Source organism: Centruroides vittatus, unplaced genomic scaffold (genome assembly GCF_030686945.1).
Source record: "Centruroides vittatus isolate TY-2023 unplaced genomic scaffold, ASM3068694v2 contig_794, whole genome shotgun sequence".
NCBI classification, from domain to species: Eukaryota; Metazoa; Arthropoda; class Arachnida; order Scorpiones; family Buthidae; genus Centruroides; species Centruroides vittatus.
The window spans coordinates 706,105-730,812 of record NW_027122512.1 but is presented as its reverse complement, the minus strand read 5'-3'; the positions used below and the strand labels follow the sequence as shown (position 1 = coordinate 730,812).

General features: G+C 32.2%; 2 protein-coding genes across 2 annotated transcripts; both read left to right on the top strand.

The window, feature by feature from the left end:
* The first annotated feature begins 964 nt into the window (after positions 1-964).
* LOC136981791 (uncharacterized) lies at positions 965-2,130 on the top strand. Its single transcript, XM_067278165.1, has 4 exons — positions 965-1,128; positions 1,419-1,653; positions 1,722-1,869; positions 1,932-2,130. Exons 1-4 carry the CDS (start codon positions 1,006-1,008, stop codon positions 1,999-2,001), a joined length of 576 nt encoding a protein of 191 aa, XP_067134266.1. The 5' UTR covers positions 965-1,005; the 3' UTR covers positions 2,002-2,130.
* Positions 2,131-9,243: 7,113 nt separating this feature from the next.
* LOC136981781 (uncharacterized) lies at positions 9,244-24,053 on the top strand. The gene is made up of 17 exons (XM_067278155.1): positions 9,244-9,329; positions 10,036-10,115; positions 10,252-10,319; positions 11,120-11,346; positions 11,419-11,501; positions 11,568-11,729; positions 11,795-12,120; positions 12,996-13,156; positions 17,729-17,802; positions 18,636-18,703; positions 18,769-18,995; positions 19,666-19,748; positions 20,236-20,397; positions 20,972-21,093; positions 21,157-21,297; positions 21,368-21,439; positions 24,036-24,053. Exons 1-17 carry the CDS (start codon positions 9,244-9,246, stop codon positions 24,051-24,053), a joined length of 2,160 nt encoding a protein of 719 aa, XP_067134256.1.
* Positions 24,054-24,708: the final 655 nt, after the last annotated feature.

The window sequence follows — 24,708 nt, the reverse complement described above, 5'->3', positions numbered from 1 at the left end:
ATGATTTAAATAAACGAATTAGAATAAAACGGTTTATTATCCAAATCTCACAACATGCCAAGAAAAAGAGGAAGAAGCAATTACGTAACTAAACTAATTTATGAAGGATTAAAAACATAAAAACAGGAAACATCGTACTTCCCCCCTTTCAGACTTCTACAATGTTTACACATTAAACGAAGAACTTAGTCAAACCAACCAAGCACAAAATAAAATACGGGGAATCCCTACAAGTCAGTACAGACGTGTTGTCAGTCGCTACAATGAACAAGATGTCATTATTATACATTCATTTAAAGAAAGGGATTCCTCAGTTTCGTCACAGAATAAGTAATGAAAAATGCTGTGTTCATTTCAATCGGTCCAAATCGTAGGTGCGACAAAAATATGAAATGAAATGGTTCAAATTTTTAGAAGGTATTATTATTATTTATTGTGAAAATATGCCGCTCCCTAAAAGTGCCGCCCGGGGCGGGTCTTTCCCACTACGCTACGCCACTGCCTCCTAGTGCCCAAAGGAGGAAAAACGTAAAAAATTACATTAAATGGAATCTTAGGCTTTGTACAATATCAAAGATCGTGCAGTCCACATTATATAATCTTTGTGAAACGGATGAGCAGGAAGGAAATACACATGCTTCGAAATTTGGCCATAGGAAGTCTTTCAGAGAGACACTTTTCCTTAGTTGATCGTAAACGTGTTGAGTTGGTTATTCCGTCAATCCAATTTATGTTCATTTTCTTTTGTAGAGTGTTTCTAATAATTTTAACTTTGTATCAACCATAAATATCCGTCTGTGCTAATACCGTACAATTTATAATAATATCATAGGCTAATTATCGGCTACCAAACGAAAAATCTACTTAAGTGCATTTTGCATGTTTCTTACATTGTTCTTTTTTGGTGCTCGACTATTGGTATGTAAGTGATTGGTATTTTTAAAGATTCATATGCTATTTTAATCAATTTTAAATCACTTATAAAATTCTTTTAGATTGAAAATAATGTCGAAAGATTATGAAAATTACGAACAACTGTTTTGGGAATGCATGATTTACCTGGAACAATGTTTCTACAAATGGTTGTCATTCTTACCACAATACCAAATACTGAAGGATAACGAAAAAGTAAGTTTTAATGTCTGTTTAATATATTTTTATAGAAATATTTTAAAAGTATAAATATTGAAGTATTGATAAATAATTATTTGATTAACGCTCAGAATTAATGGGTGGTACTCAATTCCTGCACCAGAAATAAGGAACAGAAATTAAGCTTGGTGTTAAATGCATAAATTTTGTATTTACACGCCAGTCATAAAAGTAATTGTGAACTTCTCGTTAATTTGCATAAATATGTGGTAAAATAATAAATTAACATACTTTAAAGCAAATTTAATTAGTTTTTTTCTATGCAGATTCGAATAAAACAGAAATATTTCAGACGGGGTACCATTATGGAAATGGTAGAGAGATCACTTCCCGTTCACGACGTTTTAAGATTGCATAAAGCATTCTTCGATCCTTTTAGTTACGTTAATAGCGATTTTGTGGAATTCTCGAGAAAGATCTTGCAATTTACCATAGAATTAAGACAGTTTATTAAATCAGATGAACATTTTCAAATTGTCAAACTACAGTTGATTTTTAAAGGTAACTCCCAACTTTAAAAATTTAACACTGAATATAAAATTTCTATAAACTTAAACCTTTGTTATCAGATGGAATAATAGGAGATGGAAAAGCAAAATTAACAATGAATTATATGGATACGCTTGAAGAACTGGAGGAACTGATGATATACTACGAACATGGTCATCATAAATCGCTTAACAAGACGGAAAAAGAAGAACTTATGGAGTATCATTTGTAAGTATCAGCTTTGATCCTTTGCTACGACCTAAGAAATAATTTATTCTGTACACTTTCAGGGTATCCAATTACAGTAAGCCTTCCCTCAGTAGAGATTTCTTATCGCTCCATATATTTCCATCAGGATAAGAATAATTTCTTTTATATAGAATGATACTCTCCATGTTGAAGTATATATTGTTCAGTCGAATGTTTCATAAATTATATTAATATAAATGACTTACTTGCAATTTTTTTTCTGCCATGTTTAGTTGGAAATAGATTTCATTTTGATGCAAAAATAAAGAAATAATTCTGTAAACTCTTTTGTTATACGTACGTTTGTTTTATAATTTGCTATCAAAGAAGTTTATCGTGATGATTAAAGTTATTAGCAATTCCGTTAGTGGCACATGAAAGCTGACAGTTCGTTGTATTCACACTGTCAGAAAGACATTTATGTAAAGGAGTAAGCCGCTAATCGCGATTTTCTAGCAACTGATTGTGATAATTCAAGATATAGTTAAGTCTATTATTGTTACGTTCCTGATGTAATTTAAAGTAACATTAAATCACAAAATGATTGCAGAAGCAGCAGCAAATACATACCTTTCAGTAAGTATTCACTCATTGTAATAAAACCTCTAATACAAAGTGTGCTGTTGGTTTCGAGTTGCGGATAGTAACACGTTGATAATGTCAAGTGACGTGAACTTGTTCGGTGTACGGTCTAGTGACGTATTTAGCACTTAGTGTTGTTACTCACCTAAAAGTGAATGCGAATTTCCATAGCAAAACCCTACACTAGGCACCTCGTTTAGGTTGGTGTCATCCCCCGATACTTTGAGGGATAGTTCTTAATCGTTTATTTTTAATTAGTATATTAATTGTGTTTTATTGATTGTGAAGCGTTTGTATAAAGATCAATATGTTCGATTTTTACACAACTGACAACTGCAAATTTTATTATTTCGCGTTTCTAGATTTAATTTTAAAATTTCAAATGCAGCCATTAGGGAAATAATTTATAAAATGTTTTGTTTAAAACGTAAAATCTGTTTTGTAATTCTATCAAAACATTTTAACTTTTAAAAATGGAAAAAATCAATAAATAAAAATTCTGAGTCTATAAAAGCTAGAGTAACACGAATATCCACTAACAGTTGTAAGTATAGCCGGAATATAAATGATCATATAAACAATGATTGCTCCCTTTTTTCTTACCTTTGCTGCGCTCTGTCGAGGGTAAAGTATTAATTTTATACATTTCTGTAATTTTGTTAATCATACAATTTATCACCATCATTCATTTCATCATCGAGTATGTAGATCTAGTATTATTGTTAATAGTAATTTTTATAACAAGTACCAATAGTGGTCCCTGAGCCTGTTTTACGGTACATTACTGTAAATTCCTGCATAATTTACTTCATAATTAATATTTTCGAGCCTTTTACTGCCAATATAACCATATTCACATTAAAAATTTCACTGTATTTTTATACTTAAGTATACAATTTTACTCCAAGCATTCAGTAACGTAGACCGATCTTTGTTGACCGTTGATCGATTTAACGTATTAATCATGGAGTAATGTCGTGTGATCGATATTAAAATTTAAATTTTTTATAATGATAATATGGATAATCACTCACGACAGTAAAATCCAGCAAACTGATACGTATTTTCCTATAAATAAGTGTTAGGGATGTATACAATTAATAAAGCATTATCATCATTCTTGATGTATCAAAATCAATTAAAATCAAAGTAAATTATAAAATTAACTAATATTAATCACAATAAGTTCCATATAAGTTCTTGATATGAGCACGTACTAAGCTCTTAATCAAATATTTTCTGTTTGGTAAATAACAATCACGAATACTTGCGTGAACGAAAGTGCACGATTTATTTACTCAATTAAACTATATAAAAAATAAGTATGGAGTATTTATATTCATTATAAACTATGATTATATAATTAAAGTCTTTAAATAATTACCACAATGAATATTAACTCAGTTATCAATTTACTAATCATTATACAGATGCATTTGTATTATATTTAGGGGTTTAATCGCGGATTGGTTAATTTAAAATTTGAAATTTAACGGTCACAGTAATTAAATAACCGTCTTTCTTGACTGTTAATGTTGTTATTTAGTTGCAGCAAGAAGTTAACTATTGTTTTAAAAAATTTAAACAGTTCTATTATTAGAAACACAAGCTATTTAAAGTTAAAAATATAAGTTTAGGCAATTTTATAAATTTATATTTTAGTATTTAGCACTTTTATTTAATGGTAGGAACAGTTTAATTTGTTAGAAACCGCCAACATAATTTAATAAATGAATAAAAATTTTAATTTAAAATTAATTTTAATGTCGCGAAATGGCAGCTTAATCGCCTACTTATAGCCAAGTTACTTTGTTTCGGATTAATAATTAGTCTTAATATAACCCGACAGAACATCCGGCAGATCACGTGGTATTACGTATCTATCTCGTTATCTACGTCGTTATATAAAATAATATATACAGTATATATAAGTCATATTCTATATTAGTACCAGTGGCGTAGCGTAGTGGGGGCGGCAGGGGCGGCCCGCCCCGGGCGGCACATTTAGGGGGCGGCAAAATTTCACAATAAATAATATTATCTTGTAAAAATACCTAAATAAGGGGGCGGCAAAATTTTTCTCCGCCCCGGGCGGCTGACACCCACGCTACGCCACTGATTAGTACATTTACAGTCGGACCTCCCCGTAACAACGGCTACTTTTTCTGTTCCTGTCGGTGGCCGTTGTATAGAGGTTTAACTCCTCATTTAGATTTTTAGCAAGCTTTCTAGTATACAATTCTGAAATTTTAATTCCAACTTGTATCGATCAAAATTTAAGTGCATAAATGATTGTGAAAGAAGCACTGCGGCAGAAAACTCATTTATATTCAAGTGGAGTTAAGTGTAAACCGTAACTAATTTCCTTTGTTGCATTTTTTTATCTTATAAATTCAGTTATGACGGATATTTAGATATTTCGCTTAATACTTAAGCTTGTAACCACGTAATAGACGATATTATAGACAAGGAAACTGCTTAGACAGTATGTTTTCCTGTTACTGCATACAATTATGTTTACAGAACTCTTCCATAAGATATCTGCTGAGTTTTTCTAAAGGTATTATAAATTCAACCCTACAATTAAAGTGCAAAGATAATCTTTATAAACTCAGACAATAGTTTCAGAAGTAATGGCGTGACTTGAGACATGTGGTGATAGAATAAAACCGTTATTACTGGGCATTAACTGTAATCAAATAATCGATAATGGCGCCAAACCGTTACAAAATCACATGACTTCCGCGTGTTTCGCATTTCTTTCGTGCGTTATCTGGGGGAAGAAAAGGAAATAAATCAAAGATGGACGACAAAGAATATAAGAAATAAACACCTCAATTTATTATGTTTTGTCTGTGGTCAGAGCACCCAACACAATGTACCGACGTACAAATTATGTATATCAGTATAAATTTAATGCCCAGTTTTCCGGGTTTTCATCACGTTTGTAACACCTAAATAGGGGCCAAATATTCCTCTCGACAGAGCGCCCAAGTGTTGTGTTGCCGTCACCAAATAAACCAAACTTTTAGCTAAATTTACATCGCATAAATAGCATAAGTTATGAACTTCATTACTAAAATTTAAACTAAAATATATACAATTGATTTGTTGTGAAATCGTGTTGTGTTGTCTTAGAAGTGTTGAACACAAGAGCACAGACAAACACCGCTCAATAGAAGAAAGTTTAAACTAAAGCTTACACTTGAAGGACTTCTCTAGAAATTTGTCTATAAGAAAAATTCTGAAATTCGTCTCAACATAAACGTACCAAAGGAAGTGCTCAAACGAACTTGGAAAACGTACAGTATATTAATCGTCTCTAATAGGAGAAAGAAGATAACTAATAGTAAGAATCTGTCCCACTATTACCCAATAGTTGATGTAATTTTATTACTTTATTATATTAACCCTGTGTGAGTCGATAGGAATCGTTCTCTTACTTAGGTCGCATGGGTCTTTCAGACCCGCCATTTTTATTATGAAATTAATAAAGTTCATCTATCGCGTAGAAGAACTACAATTTTTCTTTTAAATTCTACTGTTTGTTTTCTATCTACTAGTATAAATCGCTTCTGTATTGACTAAATTGTCTTTTCAATATTTATTTTTACGTAATTTGATGAAAAAGAAACAATAAACATATCAAATTTCAACTCGCTGTAAGTTATCTGACATTTCACCGATCGTCATCGAGTTTGTTTGCAAATGGAGACGAAAGATGACTCATTCGTGTGAAGTTAGTAGAAATTCAGTACTACTACAAAAGATTTTTTAATTGACCTCGCGTTTCTCCTTACCGGGAGAGTCAATAAACATTAATTGTTTTATGGCTCTATAAAAAATAATAAATAATAATCTAACACCTTTATCGATGCCGAGAAAGTTTAATTTAAAACAAACGTTTTCGACCTATTCCATAGGCCATCATCAGGTTAAAATCTTATAAAGGTTCGGGGCTCTTTTTAAAATTATTGATGACTCATTGCGGTTCGCAATTTCTTTCATAATGCCTTTGGCATATCTGTTATAAGTGAATTTTGTGATTTTACCGGGACCTTGTTTAGAGCTTCTTGCTACGTTCTTCTCGAATCTTCTAACAATTCCGGTTATTGCGCTTTTCTTGTATCCTAAGGTTTCGGCTACCTGTAGAATTCTGTTAATTTCCTTTGCTCTGTCCATAACGTTGTCACAATATAGAAAGGCCCTTCGGATTAGAGCCCGGAATGCCGCCATCTTATAATGATACGGATCATTTGATTGCGAGGGAATATAAAGTGGACTGTGCGTTGGTTTAACGTAAATACTGGTAGATAAATGCCCGTTTTTGAACTGGATGTTGATGTCTAAAAAGTGTATTGTTACGGAACTTTTCTGTTCTAATTTCAGTTTTAGGCCGTCGTTTTTACGATTGATGCTTTTAATGAATTCATTAATCGTACGGTTATTATTCCATAATATAAAGATGTCGTCCACATATCTTTTAAAATATACTATATCTTTACGGAAGTCATACAAAACTCTTTTCTCCAGTTTTCTAACAACCAACTCACAAAGAATTCCCGAGATCGGACTTCCCATTGGAATCCCCCTTTTTTGTCTATATGTTTGACCATCATAGCTGAAGATAGATTCGTAGCATATCAGGTTAGCCAGTTCTACTACTTTGTTGTTGTAATGTATCAATTCAGAGATTCTGCCGAACAATAATTCGAGTAGTGCTTCCTTGCATGATAGAATTCTTATGGACGGATACAAGCTCTCATAATCCAATACCGTTCCTACTTCCTCTTCCATTAACGATGTGTTGAATTTCCTTAACCACAGTCCCAGGATCTTGTGCCACTAGTGCGTTGCTTTTAAGTTGGGAGGAAATAAACTTGTGTAATCTTTTTTCTAAGACAAAAGTCGATCACCTGCATTTTTCCACTATTGGCCTAATTTGTTTATCTTCTTTGTGAGTTTTAGCGAATGCAAACAACCTTGGAATTGCTGGCCTTGGGTTCCGGCATTTCTTAAGAAAAGGTAAAACAGTACAAAGCTTTGTTCCTTCTAGCTTCTTGACCCGTCTTCTCAATAATATTAACGTTAACCTTTTCACATTCCGTTTTTTCGATGTAATCTTCTATCGCGCGACAAAAAAGTCGCTACGCTATCAAAGGCAGCGATTTCATTTATAATTACTTGTCATGTAGATCGGGATAACTTTTTAGGTTTGTATTGTTGCCCCGCGATGGAAAATGAATAAATAATAAATTCAGATTATAATTAAAAGTGTTTTTATAAGATTATTCTGGATTATTAGATTATAGAATAATGATATCTATGCGATACGATTGTCCCGTAGTTGTAATTATTTTATTTATATCTAATTCCATAATGTTTAGAGTGTAATTAGCTAACTTCTAGTTTTTTATTATCTTTGAACGAGTAAGCATCTCAGAATCGTCTAGTAAGAAATTGATTACGATAAGACAAGCGAATTTATAGCGATTGCTTACATTTGATTTCCAAGATCATTGCCGAAAAGGCAGGATATCTCCCGGCAATTTATAGCTAGACTGTTTTCACAAGTCTCTGATTAGTTAGTGAATGTGAAAAAAAGCAACTCGCATCGCCTAATATACGAGGAATAATCATAAATTAATTATAAAAGTTATAAGTAAAAATTTTACGATAGAAATAGAATAATAATTAAAATAATAAAAAATTAATTAGATATTACTTTTGGAAACAATATTATTATAAAAATAACAGAAATATAAATATATAAATGAATAACGATATCATAGGATTTACTAAACACCACGCGACAACTTAAACGCGATAAAGTTATTGCGACACTCGCTATCGCCAACGGCGACAAATTAGTTGATCTTCTCTTACCCCCATCGCGAGTCGCATGGGTTTGTAAGACCCGAAATATTTTTTTTTCCCGAAAATGAGCGTTGCTATTCAAAACATTTTTACAGCGTGTTAATCGGGTTAGAAAGTTAGAGGAATATTAATTTTTTCAGATTTTTTGAAAAATATTTAATATTAAAAAATTTTAACCAAAGTTCGCGCCGGGTGGGCGAGACCCGTGTGACTCACCTAAGGTTAAATAGATGTACCTTTTTAATTTAAATAGAGGTACAAGAATTTTCTAATTTTCTAATTCTCGGGTTTGTAATGTGCACACTTACCGTGTGCGAGTGCCATACTGGGGGAAGACTGGTACGTTACATACGTTTTAAAATGTTTATACAATTTGCCTGTACATAATGTTAAAACGCCGTATACACTATTTCTTATATTATTTTGGTTGACTGATGAGGGGCACAAGGCCCGAAACCTGTACCGTATCAACTAAATAAAGGTGGACAAAGCCATGTGATTGTTATTAACACGATCTTGTGTTCAACACTTCTAAAATATATACATATGAATTCTTATAATAGATTTTGTATTGATCAGGGGTTCACATCCTGAGAGAGTGAATGGATTTACCTTAGAGATTGATAAATTGCGAGGGATCGTTTGAGAGCCCAGTAGACAAATTGATCATTATTATACAGTAAAATCTCGATAATCCTAAATATATAACACCGGAAAAGTGTCGAATTTAGGTGATTGCCGTTTTGTAATTCAAGCGCATTCCAAGGCCGTCAATCGAGATGCCCAAACGAGGGATTTTCACTAAATTTAGTGGGAAAGTGAAGCAACAGTGAGAGATTTAATGGAATTTAGACTATTTTTGGGAGACTGATTTTTATATTGATAATGCCTAAGATGACGATCCTAACAATCTTTCATATCGTGCCAAAATTCAGAGACGATATCATGCCACATTTAGTGGAAACTAAGGGTTTGAACTAGTGAGAAGCTTGTCTAAGATTTGTCAATACTCCCGGAAATAGTGACACCCGAATTATTTAATACTACAGTTTATTAGTATATATCAATATATACTAATAAACTGTATTATTAAATAATTTTTTAACTTACCGTGTATATCGTCAATAGGCGCCTTATTATTTTTCCATATTTAAGGAGTAAGTTTGGTCTGTGCCGTGTTTGTAGAGAAGAACAAACCATTTACAAATTATTTGTCGGTGTCTGAAAGCTTGATTTATTTTCCCTTCTGCGAAACATCTATCTGGAAATTAACTATTCTAATTATTAGTAAAGTCATCATTTTCAACGAAAGGTTTCTTTAGGTAAGATACTGCAATGCAACTTTTTGGAGATCTTCCGAGAGTAGGCGCTTTCCGAGAGACTTCTACGGGAAACTGACCCTATTTGGGTGTTATACACTGGCAAAAAATTCGGAAAACTGCATATGACAACTCTGCTCTCAGGCTGGAACCCACGACCAGTGTTGAGTTCTTTTATCCAATCGAACACTGGTGGACGTCATCGAGAGGAAAATTCATGTCGTGCTTTAACAGTAAGACGTTTGCAGTGAAGTGTCTTATTGTTTTTTAAAAAAATTTTTTTAGGATAGATACAAATATATTATTTTATTGCTAATATATCTGATGTTTATAGAATATAATCCTGCATATAATTCTTTTTTTACAGTGACGAGTTCAGCCAAAGATCGTGGACTAAATTAATTCCAGATGATTACGATAAGTATCACGCCCCTTCTTCTGAAAATGGTAAAATCATTTTAATAATATTCTGTTAATATATTGTTCATCAAAGGGGTCATAAGAAGGCCTATAAATTATAATTATAATTAAATATTAGTGAATTAAGTCAATGTATACATTTTTTATGTGATTATTATTCTAGGAGGACCAGTTACTGTATACGTTAACCTTCAAATTATGGATATTGATCAAATAAGAGAAACGACAATGGTAATCATTTCTTTATTATGCTCTAAACATGGAAATTTACTTTAGGATTTTTGAAAATTATGGTTATAACTTTCTTTATCTTAAAAAGTATGAATGATACAGTCTGGTATCTGTAATTGTTTTTATTGAAATTACATTTACAACTGAAAAATCCTTTAAATTTAATTCGAATCATAATTTAAATTAGATTACAAAGATTATTTAATAGTAAATACAACGCTTAACAGGGTGGTTGGATGCCTGAGATGATTAAGCCATCAATCGAATCCAGGTTAGAAACTCCCCAGAATTTTTCATGGGTACTCCATCTTGGGTGTGTTGGGCTCTTCCCTTACTACAAGGCCGCCCTTGTTCTGAGCCTGATTTAACCCACGACGAATATAGTAAAATATAGAAAACATCTATAAAACGCCTGACAACTACAATGCACATGATCTGCAGTGAAGAATCTTCTCTTTGTTCTGTTTTTCCTCAAATTTTTAAAATGGATTTTAAGGAGGTTGTTGTTGTGAAAATCGTACAAATTTTACATAATCAATAAAGAAATTTATATACTTTTATTATTAAAATGAGAGCAATACAGTTAAAATTAAAATTTGGATCGACCCTTGACTGCTAGTTCCTGAATTTAAATCTTTACTAAGAGTTATGTGTTTTACAGTGAAGCTTTATTGAAATCAAACAATTTAATTACTACCACAGAATTATGTTTAAAAGTAAAGTTTCCAAAATAGGTAATAATTTCAAAATATTGATATAAACTTTACTAGAATAATTCTTACTAAGTTTAGCTCTTGTAGGATTTTCGAATTCACTTATACATGACCGAATATTGGAAGGATCCAAGATTGAACTTTCACAAATTTAATTTAACAACAACAAGAATTTTGCCACAGAATTACACAAGCGAAATATGGTTACCCGATTTAGTTTTTGACAATAGTAAATGGGCTCAACTCTTCCAGTTTTCTCTTCCAAACATTGTTATCAAAATAAGGAAGGATCATACAATTTATAAAGTTACGAGGTATGAGTTACAGTTATCATTATCAGTTGTAAGCATTAGAACCCTACGAATTTCTTACTGTTTCTTCTATAGATATAGCTTTCAAGTGGCTTGCAAAATGGAGATGGAAGATTACCCTATGGATATCCAGTTTTGTTGTTTCAAGATTGCATTTTGTAAGTTATCTTTCGTGTGAAATATATATTCAAGTTACTTTTAAGTCATTTGATTCTTAAATTTAGTGGCAAATTCTGAAGAAACGGCAACTCTAGCTTGGTCGGGAGAAGAAGGAAGTATTTATAAAAGTCTTGGTGATAGTGTTATTCTAATTGATAAAATTGAACCACCAAAATATGAAATGAGAGAGCCAACGCCTTATAAAGTAACAGAATCGTGGGTCGATGGTACGAATCATTACAATAAAACCGAATTTTGTCCATAGATTTTTTAATTATTTCTATTTTTCCAGGTAATTTTTCATATTTAATTTGCAATTTCACTTTCGTCCGCCGATTAACTAGCAGCATTCTTAATGTATACGTTCCGAGTGCTTTAGTGGTTACGCTTTCCTGGTTATCTTTCTGGTTGGATGTGAGTGCAGTGCCTGCTCGAATTACCCTTGGCGTTACGTCCATTCTTACAATTATCACTCAAGTAGTCCAGTCGAGATCGTATACACCACCTGTAAGCTATATAAAAGCCTTGGATATATGGCTGTTCTTCTGTACCTTCTTTGTTACTGCATCTCTGCTAGAATATGCTGTTGCTTATCAGTTCAAGGAATCGAAGATTAAAGTAAAAATGTTCTATTTTTATTATTTCAATTTATTACCTTCTCTTGCATATTGATAAATCCCGGGGAAGAGAGACATGCAAAGCTTAGAATTTCCAGTCTTTCCTTTTTGCTCGGTACTCTTCAACAGTTTTTTCAAATCTTGCATTTATTTTTTCCCTTCCTCCTTTCTACAAGATAACCTTCCTTGCATGTATTTTCCGCTGTAAAATATTTTTGTCAACAAAAGTCCATGCTCCTGTCCAGATCCCAAGCTTCTCCTTCGCAGTAACTGAGTGGATAAAAACACCGAACAATGAGGTAGTGGGTTTGCTTCTCACCAACGAACTAACAATGAAAGTTTCTAGATTTTCCGTTTCAAATATGTAAATAAGGGCCAGTATTGTCCCGTAGAAAATGTTAATGGCCTGTGCTAGCCTTTATTTTTTATAATTTTCAGTGGGGGTCTTCATTGTTGGTAGGCATCCCCTTCGGCAGATCGCCTTTTTTTTACCTATCCTATTCTATCTTTCCCATCTACTGATATCCCCTGACATTTATTTCTTCCATTTTTCATCTTCATCTGTTTGTACTCATAGTCAGTGGCGTAGCGTAGTGGGGGCGGCACTTTTAGGAAGCGGCAAAATTTCACAATAAATAATAATAATATCTTGTAAAAATTTGAACCTGTTCAATACACAATAATGATGATTGTTCTTGCTGACAAGTTCTTTAGAATTACTGTATTTTTTTAGTCTTTTAAATTGAGATACCTAAATAATGGGGCGGTGAAATTTTCTTCCGCCCCGGGCGGCTGACACCCACGCTACGCCACTGCTCATAGTTAAATTAGATAATGGAGATAGTACAAGCTAATTAATATTATTTATTTCTTCAGAGCGTGTCAGAGGAAACGAAACCTCATACAGAAAAATGGGCAATACGTTGTAAAGAATGTCAAAAAGATTTAAGACAGAAGCTAAAGAAGAAGTCAAAATGTTCATTTTGGAAAGTGTTCAAACCAAAAGATACAACAAATCGCTTCGATTATTATTCTAGGTTTATATTTCCATTTCTGTTCTTATTTTTCTGTATTAATTACTGGATGCATTACTTACAAGAACGAGCTGAACATTTAGAAAGAAACTATTAATTACAATTATTTTAATAAAAATGAAACAGCGGGAGAAACAACGCTAAACATTTTGTATATTAATTGTTAATGTTAGACATTAATCACTGTTTGATATGTTCGATAAAAATAAATGAATAGAATTAGAAATGCATTGCACTGTACTGTACATGTCACCCATTTTCTCTAATAATAAAGGCTTTTTTAATTAAAGCACATTTAATCTTTATAAATAAGATCTAAGGAGGTCAGCGGATAAAGACTTTTCTAACTGTGGCGCGAGCAGATGCCCCTAACAATTATAAAATGGCGAACGTCTGTTGAAAGAACAATGTCGCGTGGTTTCGAGTAGAAAGTGATTAAACTCCATTTTACTTTGGAAATATGTCTGATTACAAGATGAATCTCGGTTATCCGGAATGTTATTAATCTAGACGCTATGTCTACCAACAAACTATTAAGTAATTGATGAGTTGGCATTGTCAATCCTCGAGAGGAGGCACCTGGCAGTGGCGCGTTATCCTATGGGCAAAAAGATCAACTGCCTGGGACCTCCACTAACAAGGGGTCCCAACAAACTTTTATAAACTCGCTATTGAACTAAGAATATCGAAATTAAAATAAAATTGAGATCATATCTAAGGACCCTAGATTGCGGTGTGGCCAGGTGCAGGGTATACTATCACAGCGCAGAGGTCACGTTGAAAAACGAAAGGATACCAACGAGAATATGATACTTTCAATGATCGATCTGTCTTTACTTCTAAGCCGATTCTACAGAATTTCGATTTTTATGGCACTCACGTGTGACTGTTTTTTAATGTAATTAAACGAGGCCAATCTAGTAATTGTCTGTCTTCTACTTTTTTCCTAAACAGCGTGATAAGGAACACAGTGAATTTCTATTGATATATAATCTTGTGTTTCTCACAATAACATTACACCACAGAAATTTGTATTCGTTTTTATGAAATAACTTAAAGTTAATAAATAATAATAATGTAAAACAATTAAAAATTGTAAAGTATTAAATCGAGCAAATTATATTTTAAATTTGTTATTACATTTTCAATTTAACTCGAAAGATGGCGACATATTCGAAATTTACATTTTTTAAGCAAAATAGTGCCATCTAGTATTAATTTTTAAAACATTTTTTCCGTATTATATTTATAATTCAAAAACATGATTTTTCTTATAATAATTATAATTTAACAGATAATTTATTTTAAATTTTATTAAATTTAATATTACGTTACTTTAGAAACAATTACAATAAAACGGACTTTCTCAACCCTCAATATTTACCAAGTTAAAGGTACTGTACGTCTAGCATTAACTGTTACAAGACTATTAACAATTAATTTTTATATCATTCATTAATTATTATAAAACGACAAAATGTTTATTTTTCAGGGTAGGAGTGAGTATTTAAAGAGATTGTAAACGATGTGTAAAAGTTACTTTGACTGTAACTTTACTCGACATACGTCACACTACCACTCTATATCTCCCCAATCACTTGACTTTTTTCTACGAAAATTTAACAGCATTAATGCCTCACGTGTAGAAATAAAGCTACCAAGTTTAGAAAGTTTTGGTTCACCGAGTCTTGAAATATATGCAAAATAGATGCCGTCACACACACACACACACACACACACACACACACACACACAAGCAACGCGAACACACGATTTTGTATGTTTTTTTTACATTTCTGTGCTATTGAAGTACCTAAATGTCAAGAAAATGTAACGCAGAAAACACGGGGAGATGGTAAAAATTTGAGTTTGTAATTTATCTACTTTCTCTACTTTGTGTTCTATGACAGTCAGGAAAGTATGAAGCTTACACTTTCCTGGCTGTCATAAATCATAAAGTAAATTATTAATTATTTTGCAGTTTTCATACACAAGCCAATTAAAATGTACACGGAGATAGAAGAAGAAGGAATGGTTTATTAATTGCAATGACTTTTACAAACGTTTCCGTTAACAATACCTGTTTATTCTTTTTAAATTTGCACGTGTATCAATTGGGTGTGTCACGATATCGTGTCTCACGCGAGAAAACTCTTTTATAACCCACTTTATGTAACGTTTTTAAGTGAATAAACACACAAATCGGCTTTAGAACTATTGTGTTTTTTACTCTGTCATACAAAACATTAAAAATAGGTTACATAAATGATACATATTTAATTTTATAAATGAATTCATTATTTTTTAATCGAAAATCATTAAATTCTTTAACGTTTTAATGAAACACTTCTTATTAATTTCCTTATATTTTTGCTTAAAATTTGAGTTATATAGGATGGTACAAAAGTCTAGTTTACCTGAAACATATACAAGACGGTTAATCGACCTTTAGACCACACAGTATTCATATTCTTCACTTAATAGCGGAAGATAATCAGTAAACACGAGTTTAAATAAGGAATTTAACATAAAAAATGGCGAACAATAGACCTACACACTACATTACTAACACACAACTACACAAGACTACAGGACAGACTAACACACTGCATTAGGTGTGTTACACACAAACATAATGCAGTAATCATATAACGCCCTCCTAAATGGCGCCACGCACTTAAATTGACTGTTTAAACAGATCTTAGTGTCTTAGGTCTTTAACAGATCTAAAACTATTATATAGTTTTAATTAATTTACATAATATTAATTAAATAGATTATACACGCTTGAATATTAAAAGAATTTGACGTGCAGGTAACAACTACCCAATCGTGTGCATCTATTATTGTATTTAAAATTCAGGTAAACACTATTTTTTCGGTGAACGTATAATTTTACTGTCGATCAATAGGGTTTTCTAAACAATAAACACCTTCTGGCTTATTTACATTCTATAGAAGTAGATATTGATGTAAGTGACGATCGTTGTCTATTTTAAATGGCTGAAAGAGTGACAATGATCAACACGTATTTACTTTACTTCTTCTTTAATTTAGGCGAAATTTCTGTGTGGTAAGAGCTTATATTTTAATTTTATGCTAAATGATACTTTCACTACTAATTTAAGTACACTTAATTAAATCAAAGTTAACAGTAGATAGATAGATAAGTTATGTATAATTTTATCAGTAATACTAGAATATGTAGTTTCAAATAGTCAAGTATTCACAAGAATGTTTTAAATCCAAAGATTAAGTAAAGATTCTTTAATGATTTACTAACAAACTCTTGCGCCCCTAAGACCTTACGGGCCTAATGAGAAATCCTCCACTGATAATGATTATTATTAGAGATAAAGTCTGTCAGGGCGTTACACTGTGAGGTGTGAATCTACTTCAGTTTAACTACACTCTTTGCACTCCAGGCTCACCCATAATGGGACGAATTGCAGGCAGCTAAGCCCTTATTCTTAATGTTTAATGCGTGTGTATAGTAATCACTGCTTACAACAAAATATCTGGCTAAGTGTTGCTGTTGGTGCTTTTGTACAGTTACTCTTCTAATAAACATTCATTTATAAAAGGAAAGTAGCCTGTATCCACCCCGGGACAAGCCTGTACACGTGTAAAAAATTTCATACAAATCAGTCGTTTTTACGTGATACTCGTACAGACAGAGACACGCAGCCGTGAAATGCTGTATATTTGTATACTGTATAAACAGAAAATCAACAATAATGTAATTTTAAGCATACAAATTGGGCCATATGAATAAAAGCAAGCATTACCTTATTATTGTAGAATTTGAAGGATTTAGTAGTATGAATAAAAACAGAAGCAAAATCACATACTTTTGAGCATAAAGAAAATGCTTTTGCTTTAGTAATAAGTATTTTGTATGAATAAAAGTAAGCATGTACTTTGAATTATAAGCATATTCTTCAGTTGCAGTTGAGTCAAGACGTAGATTCAACTGCAAGAAGTGTGCTTTGTTGTTGCTTTTATCTAGGTTTATTTTCTGTTTGTGCTTAACCAGAGCTGAAGTAGTTAAAATCTGTGGAAAGGAACAGAAATTCAACAAAGGTTATAAGTGTTTGTGGAAATAAATCTTAGTAGCTTTATTGTTTATTTAATACTAATAATTTTATTACACATTTAAAAACTTCGCTCAAACATAACGTTAAAGGTTTTGAAATTTAAAAGGTTAATAAAAGAAATATTGAAATGTAAATTCAATTATAATATCTTAAACACGACGTAAAAAATATTGTTAAGTATAAGAAACACAAGCTTGAGTCTTCTAATTCATTGTGTAATCTCGTCTACTAGTGTGCTTTTTTAATTACAGTATTATAATTTTGTTGTGTTCCTGTACGAACTAAAGCGTAGTCGTTTTATTAACAAATCTTTATCCTGCCTTCTTCTGCTGATATTGTGCTAGTGTATTCTACTGCACAATACTAAAACTGATATTCAATGTTAATTATACAATCTCAGCTAATAGAATTCATTATTTTGGCATCGTAATTAAGACAACTCAAAACTCAGTAATCTTTTCTTTTTTCTCTGTTCCAGTGACATCCATACAAATTTTTGGAAGAATGCCATACCGGATGATTATGACAAACATTCGCCTCCTCATTTTAATCGTATGGAATCTTAAAATATCTACTGTTACATATTTTATATAGATTATAAACTTTTATATAACATTTATATCAGAAGCCATTATGTATACCGTATTTATGTATTGCATGTATACTCTATTGTGAAATACCAGGATGGTGCAAAAGTGTTGACTCACCGATATAAAATGTGAACGGGTTAATTGGGAAAACGGAAAAAACAGACATTTTATGTCAAGGACTAGGATATGAAATATCGAAACCCGATAGGAACACGGCAGCCATCTTGAAATCCGCCATTTTAGATTGAATTCCAAGTTTTTAAATTGGAAGATGGGCATGTGACATTAAGCTGGTGGAGTATTTTATCAGAAAACAATAGCGTGCTTAATTTTAACGTAGCTATCTCCTTCCCCTCTTATATCAAGTGTTGAGACATTGCATGACTGTCTTCATTGTTGTGTATTTGGGTGAGTCAAACTTTTGGATTATTCAGTTATTTGTAGATGAAGATTGAAGATTGACTAGAAAAGTTCTGTCACTTTTGTGATGCCACGTAATGTGCCATCACAAAAGTGACAGATAAAAAGAATAAAAAAGTACAGGTCATCTTAACCTTATTTCGCTTTTAATTCTAATAGCCAGGTGTAATTACGAATACTTCTGTGAAAACTTCATGTGTTCAGATTCAAAATTTGGCCTGTCAGTCTTCAAATGAGTAGGAGAAGCGGCAAAGATTAAGCTAAAGTGTCTAACTTTAAACGTATTATTTACATAAATTAAAAGTGTATTTCTGTAGACTCTATTTTTGTAGTGGTAATCATGTGTTATGGATATTATTAACAAATAATTTTCAGATAAGCCAATCACGGTTTACTTAAATCTGCAGATTATGGATATAGATGATATAAGAGAGACAACAATGGTAAGAAAACAAATTCTTATACAACAGTATTTTTTATAAAAATTACACATATTTGTGTCTTGCAGGATTTTGGCATGCAGCTTTATCAAAACGAATACTGGAAAGATCTCAGACTCAAGTTTCATTTGTTAAACATAACTAAACCTAAAGTACTCCCTCCGGATATAAAGAAAAAAATTTGGATTCCAGACTTGATATTCGACAATAGCAAATGGGGACAATTGTTCCCTCTATCTGTTCCAAACACTGCACTTAAAATACATCCAGATGAGACACTTGAAAGGGTTTCGAGGTACAGTATGAGTGTTAACTCTGAACATTACAGTTAAAATGGACGATAAATCTCTATATTTCTATTGATACGAGAAGAACCCGAGGACAACTTTGTAAATTTATGTTTCTGCTCATTTCAATTGAAAGAGTATGAAAAAAGGGAATTATAAATATCTCTTTATATAATAGCATTGAGATATTTGAAAATTCGGATGCTTCTACCCTACTTCTATTTTTAAGTCATTCATCTGAACTTTCTTTTGATACAATATTTGAATTTTATTCGGTTTATCTATTCAAGTTCTTTCTAACTACTGTTCTTTACATGCAAAGCCATAGCTACAACGAGATAAAAGATGGTAAACCCCCTCAGCTAAGTAGGCACCACCCATATTTAGAATACACAATCTTGTATATGCTTTCGCTTTTATGGTGAAAACGTATAGAGAATTATATATGGGGCTTTCTTCTAGGCCTAATGATTTATTCTTGGCTATGAGACTGTTTGTTTGTCTTTTTTTAATGTACACATTTGAACACATGGTTAAAAATACTGGAAAATATGAATATTTTAGAAACTGATTCATTAAAATCATTATAGAACATTACACGATTACAAATACACTAAATTTATTCCACATTTATCAAATTTTATAACAATTTTATTAATAATTTTGATATTTTAACAGATACAGTTTTCGTGTGGCTTGCCCCATGGATTTGCAATACTACCCAATTGATATCCAGCATTGTTTTTTCAAAATAGCATATTGTAAGTATATTCATTTAAATTTATCGTCTATATTTATTAAGTAATTAAATTTTAAATTATTTTAAGCGTCATAATTGAAGTATTTATTAATAATCATATAGAGATTTATTCTGAACAGTCGAATATTTAACCTTAATGCGACCTCCCGGAAGGCACCCCTCGAGGCAGCTCTCCCACGTATTGCGTTGCCGTAATTTAACAAAACAAATTGTAATTGTTTTATATGTATAAAGTCTAGGAACGAGGTTTTTTCAGTCTTGGAACAACTTCTAGAAAATAAATTTTGTAAATTTTATTGAAATTTTTAAGGAACTAGATTTTTTTCAGCATCGCGTGAACATTCAGGCACTAGACTTTTATCTTTGCTCAAAAGTTTTGAGAAACTCTGCTAGACCTAGATTGTTATGTGTTTTGACTTACCCCGTATTTACGCGGATGTAGTATATATTTTATAAGAAAAATGCGATAATTTTTAATTTTGTGATAGTAACAAATACTGAAGAATCGGCAACTCTAGAATGGACTGGAGCTAAGAACAGCCCGTACAAAGATAAGGGTCCTAGTATTATATTGACAGAAGATATACATCCTTTAAAATATGAAATGAACGTTCCTAAAGCTTACAAAGTAACTGAAGTTTGGGTAAATGGTAAGTAAATATTTATAATTGTAACATTTATTCGTTTCGTTTTTCATTTACAATGATTCAGTGAATGAACTATATTCACTTTGTTTAAGTTAATCAAACTTTGTATACACAGATTTTTGTATGTACGAAGTGTTTTCCAGTTTGCAGAGGGGAAAGAGTATAAATGAAGAAGTTTGAATTTTAAAATTCTATTTTAAGTAGGAATATATATAATATTTAGCTTATTAAACTTACTATTTGGTGCATTTATTCTTACTCTGTCGTATGGTATTAAAGAATAATTAATTCTGACTGTTGTTGATACCTTAATTATCACTTTCTTCTCCTCCTCCTTCCTTCTCTTACTCTTCCCTTCCTGTCCTCTTTCTTTGTACTGCATAAATACATTATTGTTACATGTATAACAATCAAATTGTCCACTTTTGACATTAAATATTTAAAATATGAGTTTAATAAATCAAGTTTTGAGTTCGTAAATATAGATGCCAATGAATGAACACAACAAATGCACCAATTATGCAAACTTTCTGAAATTGTATAAGGAATCTAAAGTAAGGCTCTTTTATTTTTACAGGAAATTTTAGTTGTTTAATGGCGAATTTCACGTTTACTCGTCGATTAACAGGTTGCATAATCAACGTTTACATACCAAGTACTTTAATAGTAACGCTTTCTTGGTTATCCTTCTGGTTGGACGTAAATGCAGTTCCTGCACGAATTACACTCGGTGTAACCTCTATACTCACGATCATTACTCAGGTCGTGCAATCGAGATCGTACACTCCACCCGTCAACTATATTAAAGCTTTGGATATTTGGCTCTTCACTTGCACATTCTTCGTTACTGCTTCGTTGATCGAATACGCTTTGGCCCATCAATTCTCCGAAAATAAGCCAAGAGTAAGAATGAATTTAACTATAACACAATTATTTTTTCTTTTTTATATTAATGTATTCGAATTATTTACAGCACCATTCCTGTACTTCAACTATTCATAACGAACAGTGGGCACATAAGAAGAAAAATCCCAAAGATAAGACGGTAGAGTTTGAAAAAAGAAGAAAATGTCTTTTTTGTAAGAGTTTTCTTCCGAAAAAATCGATTAATGGCTTCGATTACTGTTCTAGATACATATTTCCCACCCTTTTCATAACGTTTGCCTTTTATTATTGGTGGTATTTTTTGCACCATCGTGCACAAGCTCTAAATAAAGAATGAAAATGAAAACAAATGGTGAGGTTCTTTATAAAGTTACAATAAAAAATCGAAAATGTAGCCAAACACAGCTAATATGACCAATCGTAATTGTTACGTACGTATATATAGTATGTAATTGTTATGTATGTGTAATATTCTCACATATACAACATTATTCGAAATTATTCTGTGTACATAACAATACTGTATATATAACTCGTACAGTACTTGCAGGAGAATGTGCATTGTATATACAAAGCAGTAATTTGATTGTAATGTTTATGAGTAAGAAATGCCAGAATGCTTGAGATAAATATAAACAGGCCTCATCAGAGGTGGAATTATCTAATGTAATGAAGGATAAGTAAAATACCTAGATCTGTAGTATTGAAGAAAAATTATGAATTATTATTTACAAAATAAATTTCAAAAAGTGTAGCAAATTTCCAATAAAGAAAGTAGGTGTTACGTCTCTTCTTACAAATTCTTACAAATATTCATAAGCATCTTGCACAAGTCTTAAAATATTCACGAAAATCTATTTGTAAGTACAGAAATATTAGAGAAATCGGTTAATGTTACCTATGGTTCCAAAATGGCGGCTCGTCGCTGATTCCAGCAAACAGATGAAAGGAAACAGTGGGGACGCACGTTCTAACTTAACCTAACCTATTTTAATAAATTACCATAATTATTACCAACCAAATTATTAGAATAGGTCAGGTTAGGGTAGGTTAGAAGAAAGGAAACGTGCCCCACTGTTTCCTTTTTTCTGTTTGCTGGAGTTAGAGACGATCCGCCATTTTGGAACCATAAGTAACATTAACCGAGAAATCTATAAGAACCTGCTGCAACTTACAAAATTCTTTTAAAAAACACGTTTGCAACGGATGGCTGTTGAAATTTCGTCTTAAGAAAAAAATTTAAACATTTTACTGAAATTTAGGAAATTTTTACAAAAATTAAACAGAAAAATATTCAAAAGTACATAAAAGTCAAAAAGAAATTATCAAAATCTTATGAGAAAATTTTTCTTTATTTTTAAATTTGTTATTCTCTGTGCACTGAAACAGCCTTTTATCTACGCCTCATCGTGCCAAGCCCAGAAAAAATAACGACCGGACCCTATATATTTCTAACAGGCTACCCATGAAAAATTTCTGGGAAGTTGATCCTTAGCCTATCGCTCTGCGAACCCGAAACGAATCCTTGAGAGCAATCTTAACAGACCCAAATATGGCGTGCTTTGTCCCTCAACACTCGCCACCTAATATTCACAGCCCCGACGGCCGGATGGCCGAGCGGTGAAGGTGGCAGCCTACCGCTCTGGGGGACCCGGGATCGAGTCTGACCAAACGCCAATGGGTATGAATAAAAGGCCTTCTTAATACCTAGAAAACGAACGGTAGGAGTTAAAAAGTAAGTATATACTAGCGCCACCTAGTGGGCCATTTTTATATTTCGTTCAATTTATCAAATTTTCTTTGTTAGTAACAGGGCTGAATAGGGGCCCTAAATTGTCCTTATTTACAGTAAGTAAATAGAGGCAGTTTCCAAGAAAACATTCTTCCGAGAGGCATCTCCATCGGTATGCCTCTCATGTTCGCGTGCCGTATACAAATAATCTAAATTAAATCCAATCAATTAACTGTTAATTAGTCTCTTTACTAAATGAAATAACCAATGACTTCCTTAGCTTTATAAATATAAATACTCGAGGTAAAGTGATAGTGAATACTGACATTTCATAATTTTTAAATAAGATGTATTTAAATTTTACCAATTCCTAATGCGCCCATCAGTTCCCATAGGAATAAAACCATTGAACACTGACAGTTGGTTTCGGGTTCGGGTTCAACCAATGAGCTGTCCGTATGAAGTTTACTAGAATTTTTGCACGTGAGTAAGGCCTAATGAAAGCCAGTTTTCCATAGAAAGTTTTCCCTGAATGGCATTCCCTCATCAGATCCTCCATGTGTTGCGTTGCTTTATCCCATCAATGTGACTACGTATGTCATTAGTGACGTTTATTGGTATACGAAATGTATAGTGACCATCACATGAGAATCGAGAAGGAGCCGGAGAAAACGAATCATCGATCCCTATTCTTTAATTACATTTTGAATTCCTAAGCTAAAATCATTGTATATCATTCTGCCTTAAAATCAGAACTGTTTTTGAATTTTTATGGAATGATCAAAAATTCATTTTTGATCCAATTAGTTTATTGTTCGATTAATTAACGCGAGATATCAGCAGATTACGGCTATACGGCCAATCACAGTTACTCCATTACCAGATACGAGCATGTTTCTGACTGGCAAGATCCGACCCGCAATGGGATTTGCCAGAATACTCGACAGATGAAGCGACAAACTCGGTTTACACATTGTTTACCTGAAAAGGTTTTTTAATTTTAATTAAAAATGTATTTTTACAGAATATATATACAATTTGAACGCATATTAACAATACAAAAGAAGGTTTAATCATTTCCTAGTTATTGTTTAGAAATTACAGTAGAGAGTCGTTAATCGAAACTTCGGTAATCAGAATCGCCGGTAATCGGTATGATTTTCAGTCGGACTGTGTCGCGCTGAATCGAACGTTTTTGATACTAGATTTACTTCTAAACTATAATTTTCATGTTTTTATATTTTTCAATATATTTATTTTGTTTGTACAAAATAAAGAAATAATTTTTAACGATACGATAGCCTCGATTATTATAATAAAAATTTTCGTTAGGCTTAAAATCGACGAAAATTCAACACGAAGCGACACGCAACGGACAAAAATTTGAACATCGGACAGGTTAATATATTTTTTCGTACATAATCGGTAGTCGGAACAAATCACTAATCTGAACATCCCCAGTCCCCAATTGATTCCGATTTTCGATTCTCTACTGTATTTAGTGTTGATTTTCTGCTTGTTTTCTCTGCTGAAGAAAGTACCACCAGTAACAAATTGCAAATATAAAGAATAAACATGGGAATATAAATCTAGAATAATAATCAAATTTGCTAATTGATTCTCCTGGTTTTAAAATTTTCTGGATGCTTTTCCTTTCTTTATTAGATCTGATAGTCTTATTTACAGCATTGGGACAT

Bases quoted from the DNA above. Each gene is read 5' to 3' on its own strand.
- LOC136981791 (XM_067278165.1), top strand. From the start codon at position 1,006: ATGTCGAAAGATTATGAAAATTACGAACAACTGTTTTGGGAATGCATG. The intron at 1,654-1,721 runs GTAACTCCCAAC...CTTTGTTATCAG, and splicing joins ACTACAGTTGATTTTTAAAG to ATGGAATAATAGGAGATGGA. The intron at 1,870-1,931 runs GTAAGTATCAGC...GTACACTTTCAG, and splicing joins GAACTTATGGAGTATCATTT to GGTATCCAATTACAGTAAGC.
- LOC136981781 (XM_067278155.1), top strand. From the start codon at position 9,244: ATGACGATCCTAACAATCTTTCATATCGTGCCAAAATTCAGAGACGAT. The intron at 10,320-11,119 runs GTAATCATTTCT...TAGCTCTTGTAG, and splicing joins AAATAAGAGAAACGACAATG to GATTTTCGAATTCACTTATA. The intron at 11,502-11,567 runs GTAAGTTATCTT...TCTTAAATTTAG, and splicing joins TTGTTTCAAGATTGCATTTT to TGGCAAATTCTGAAGAAACG.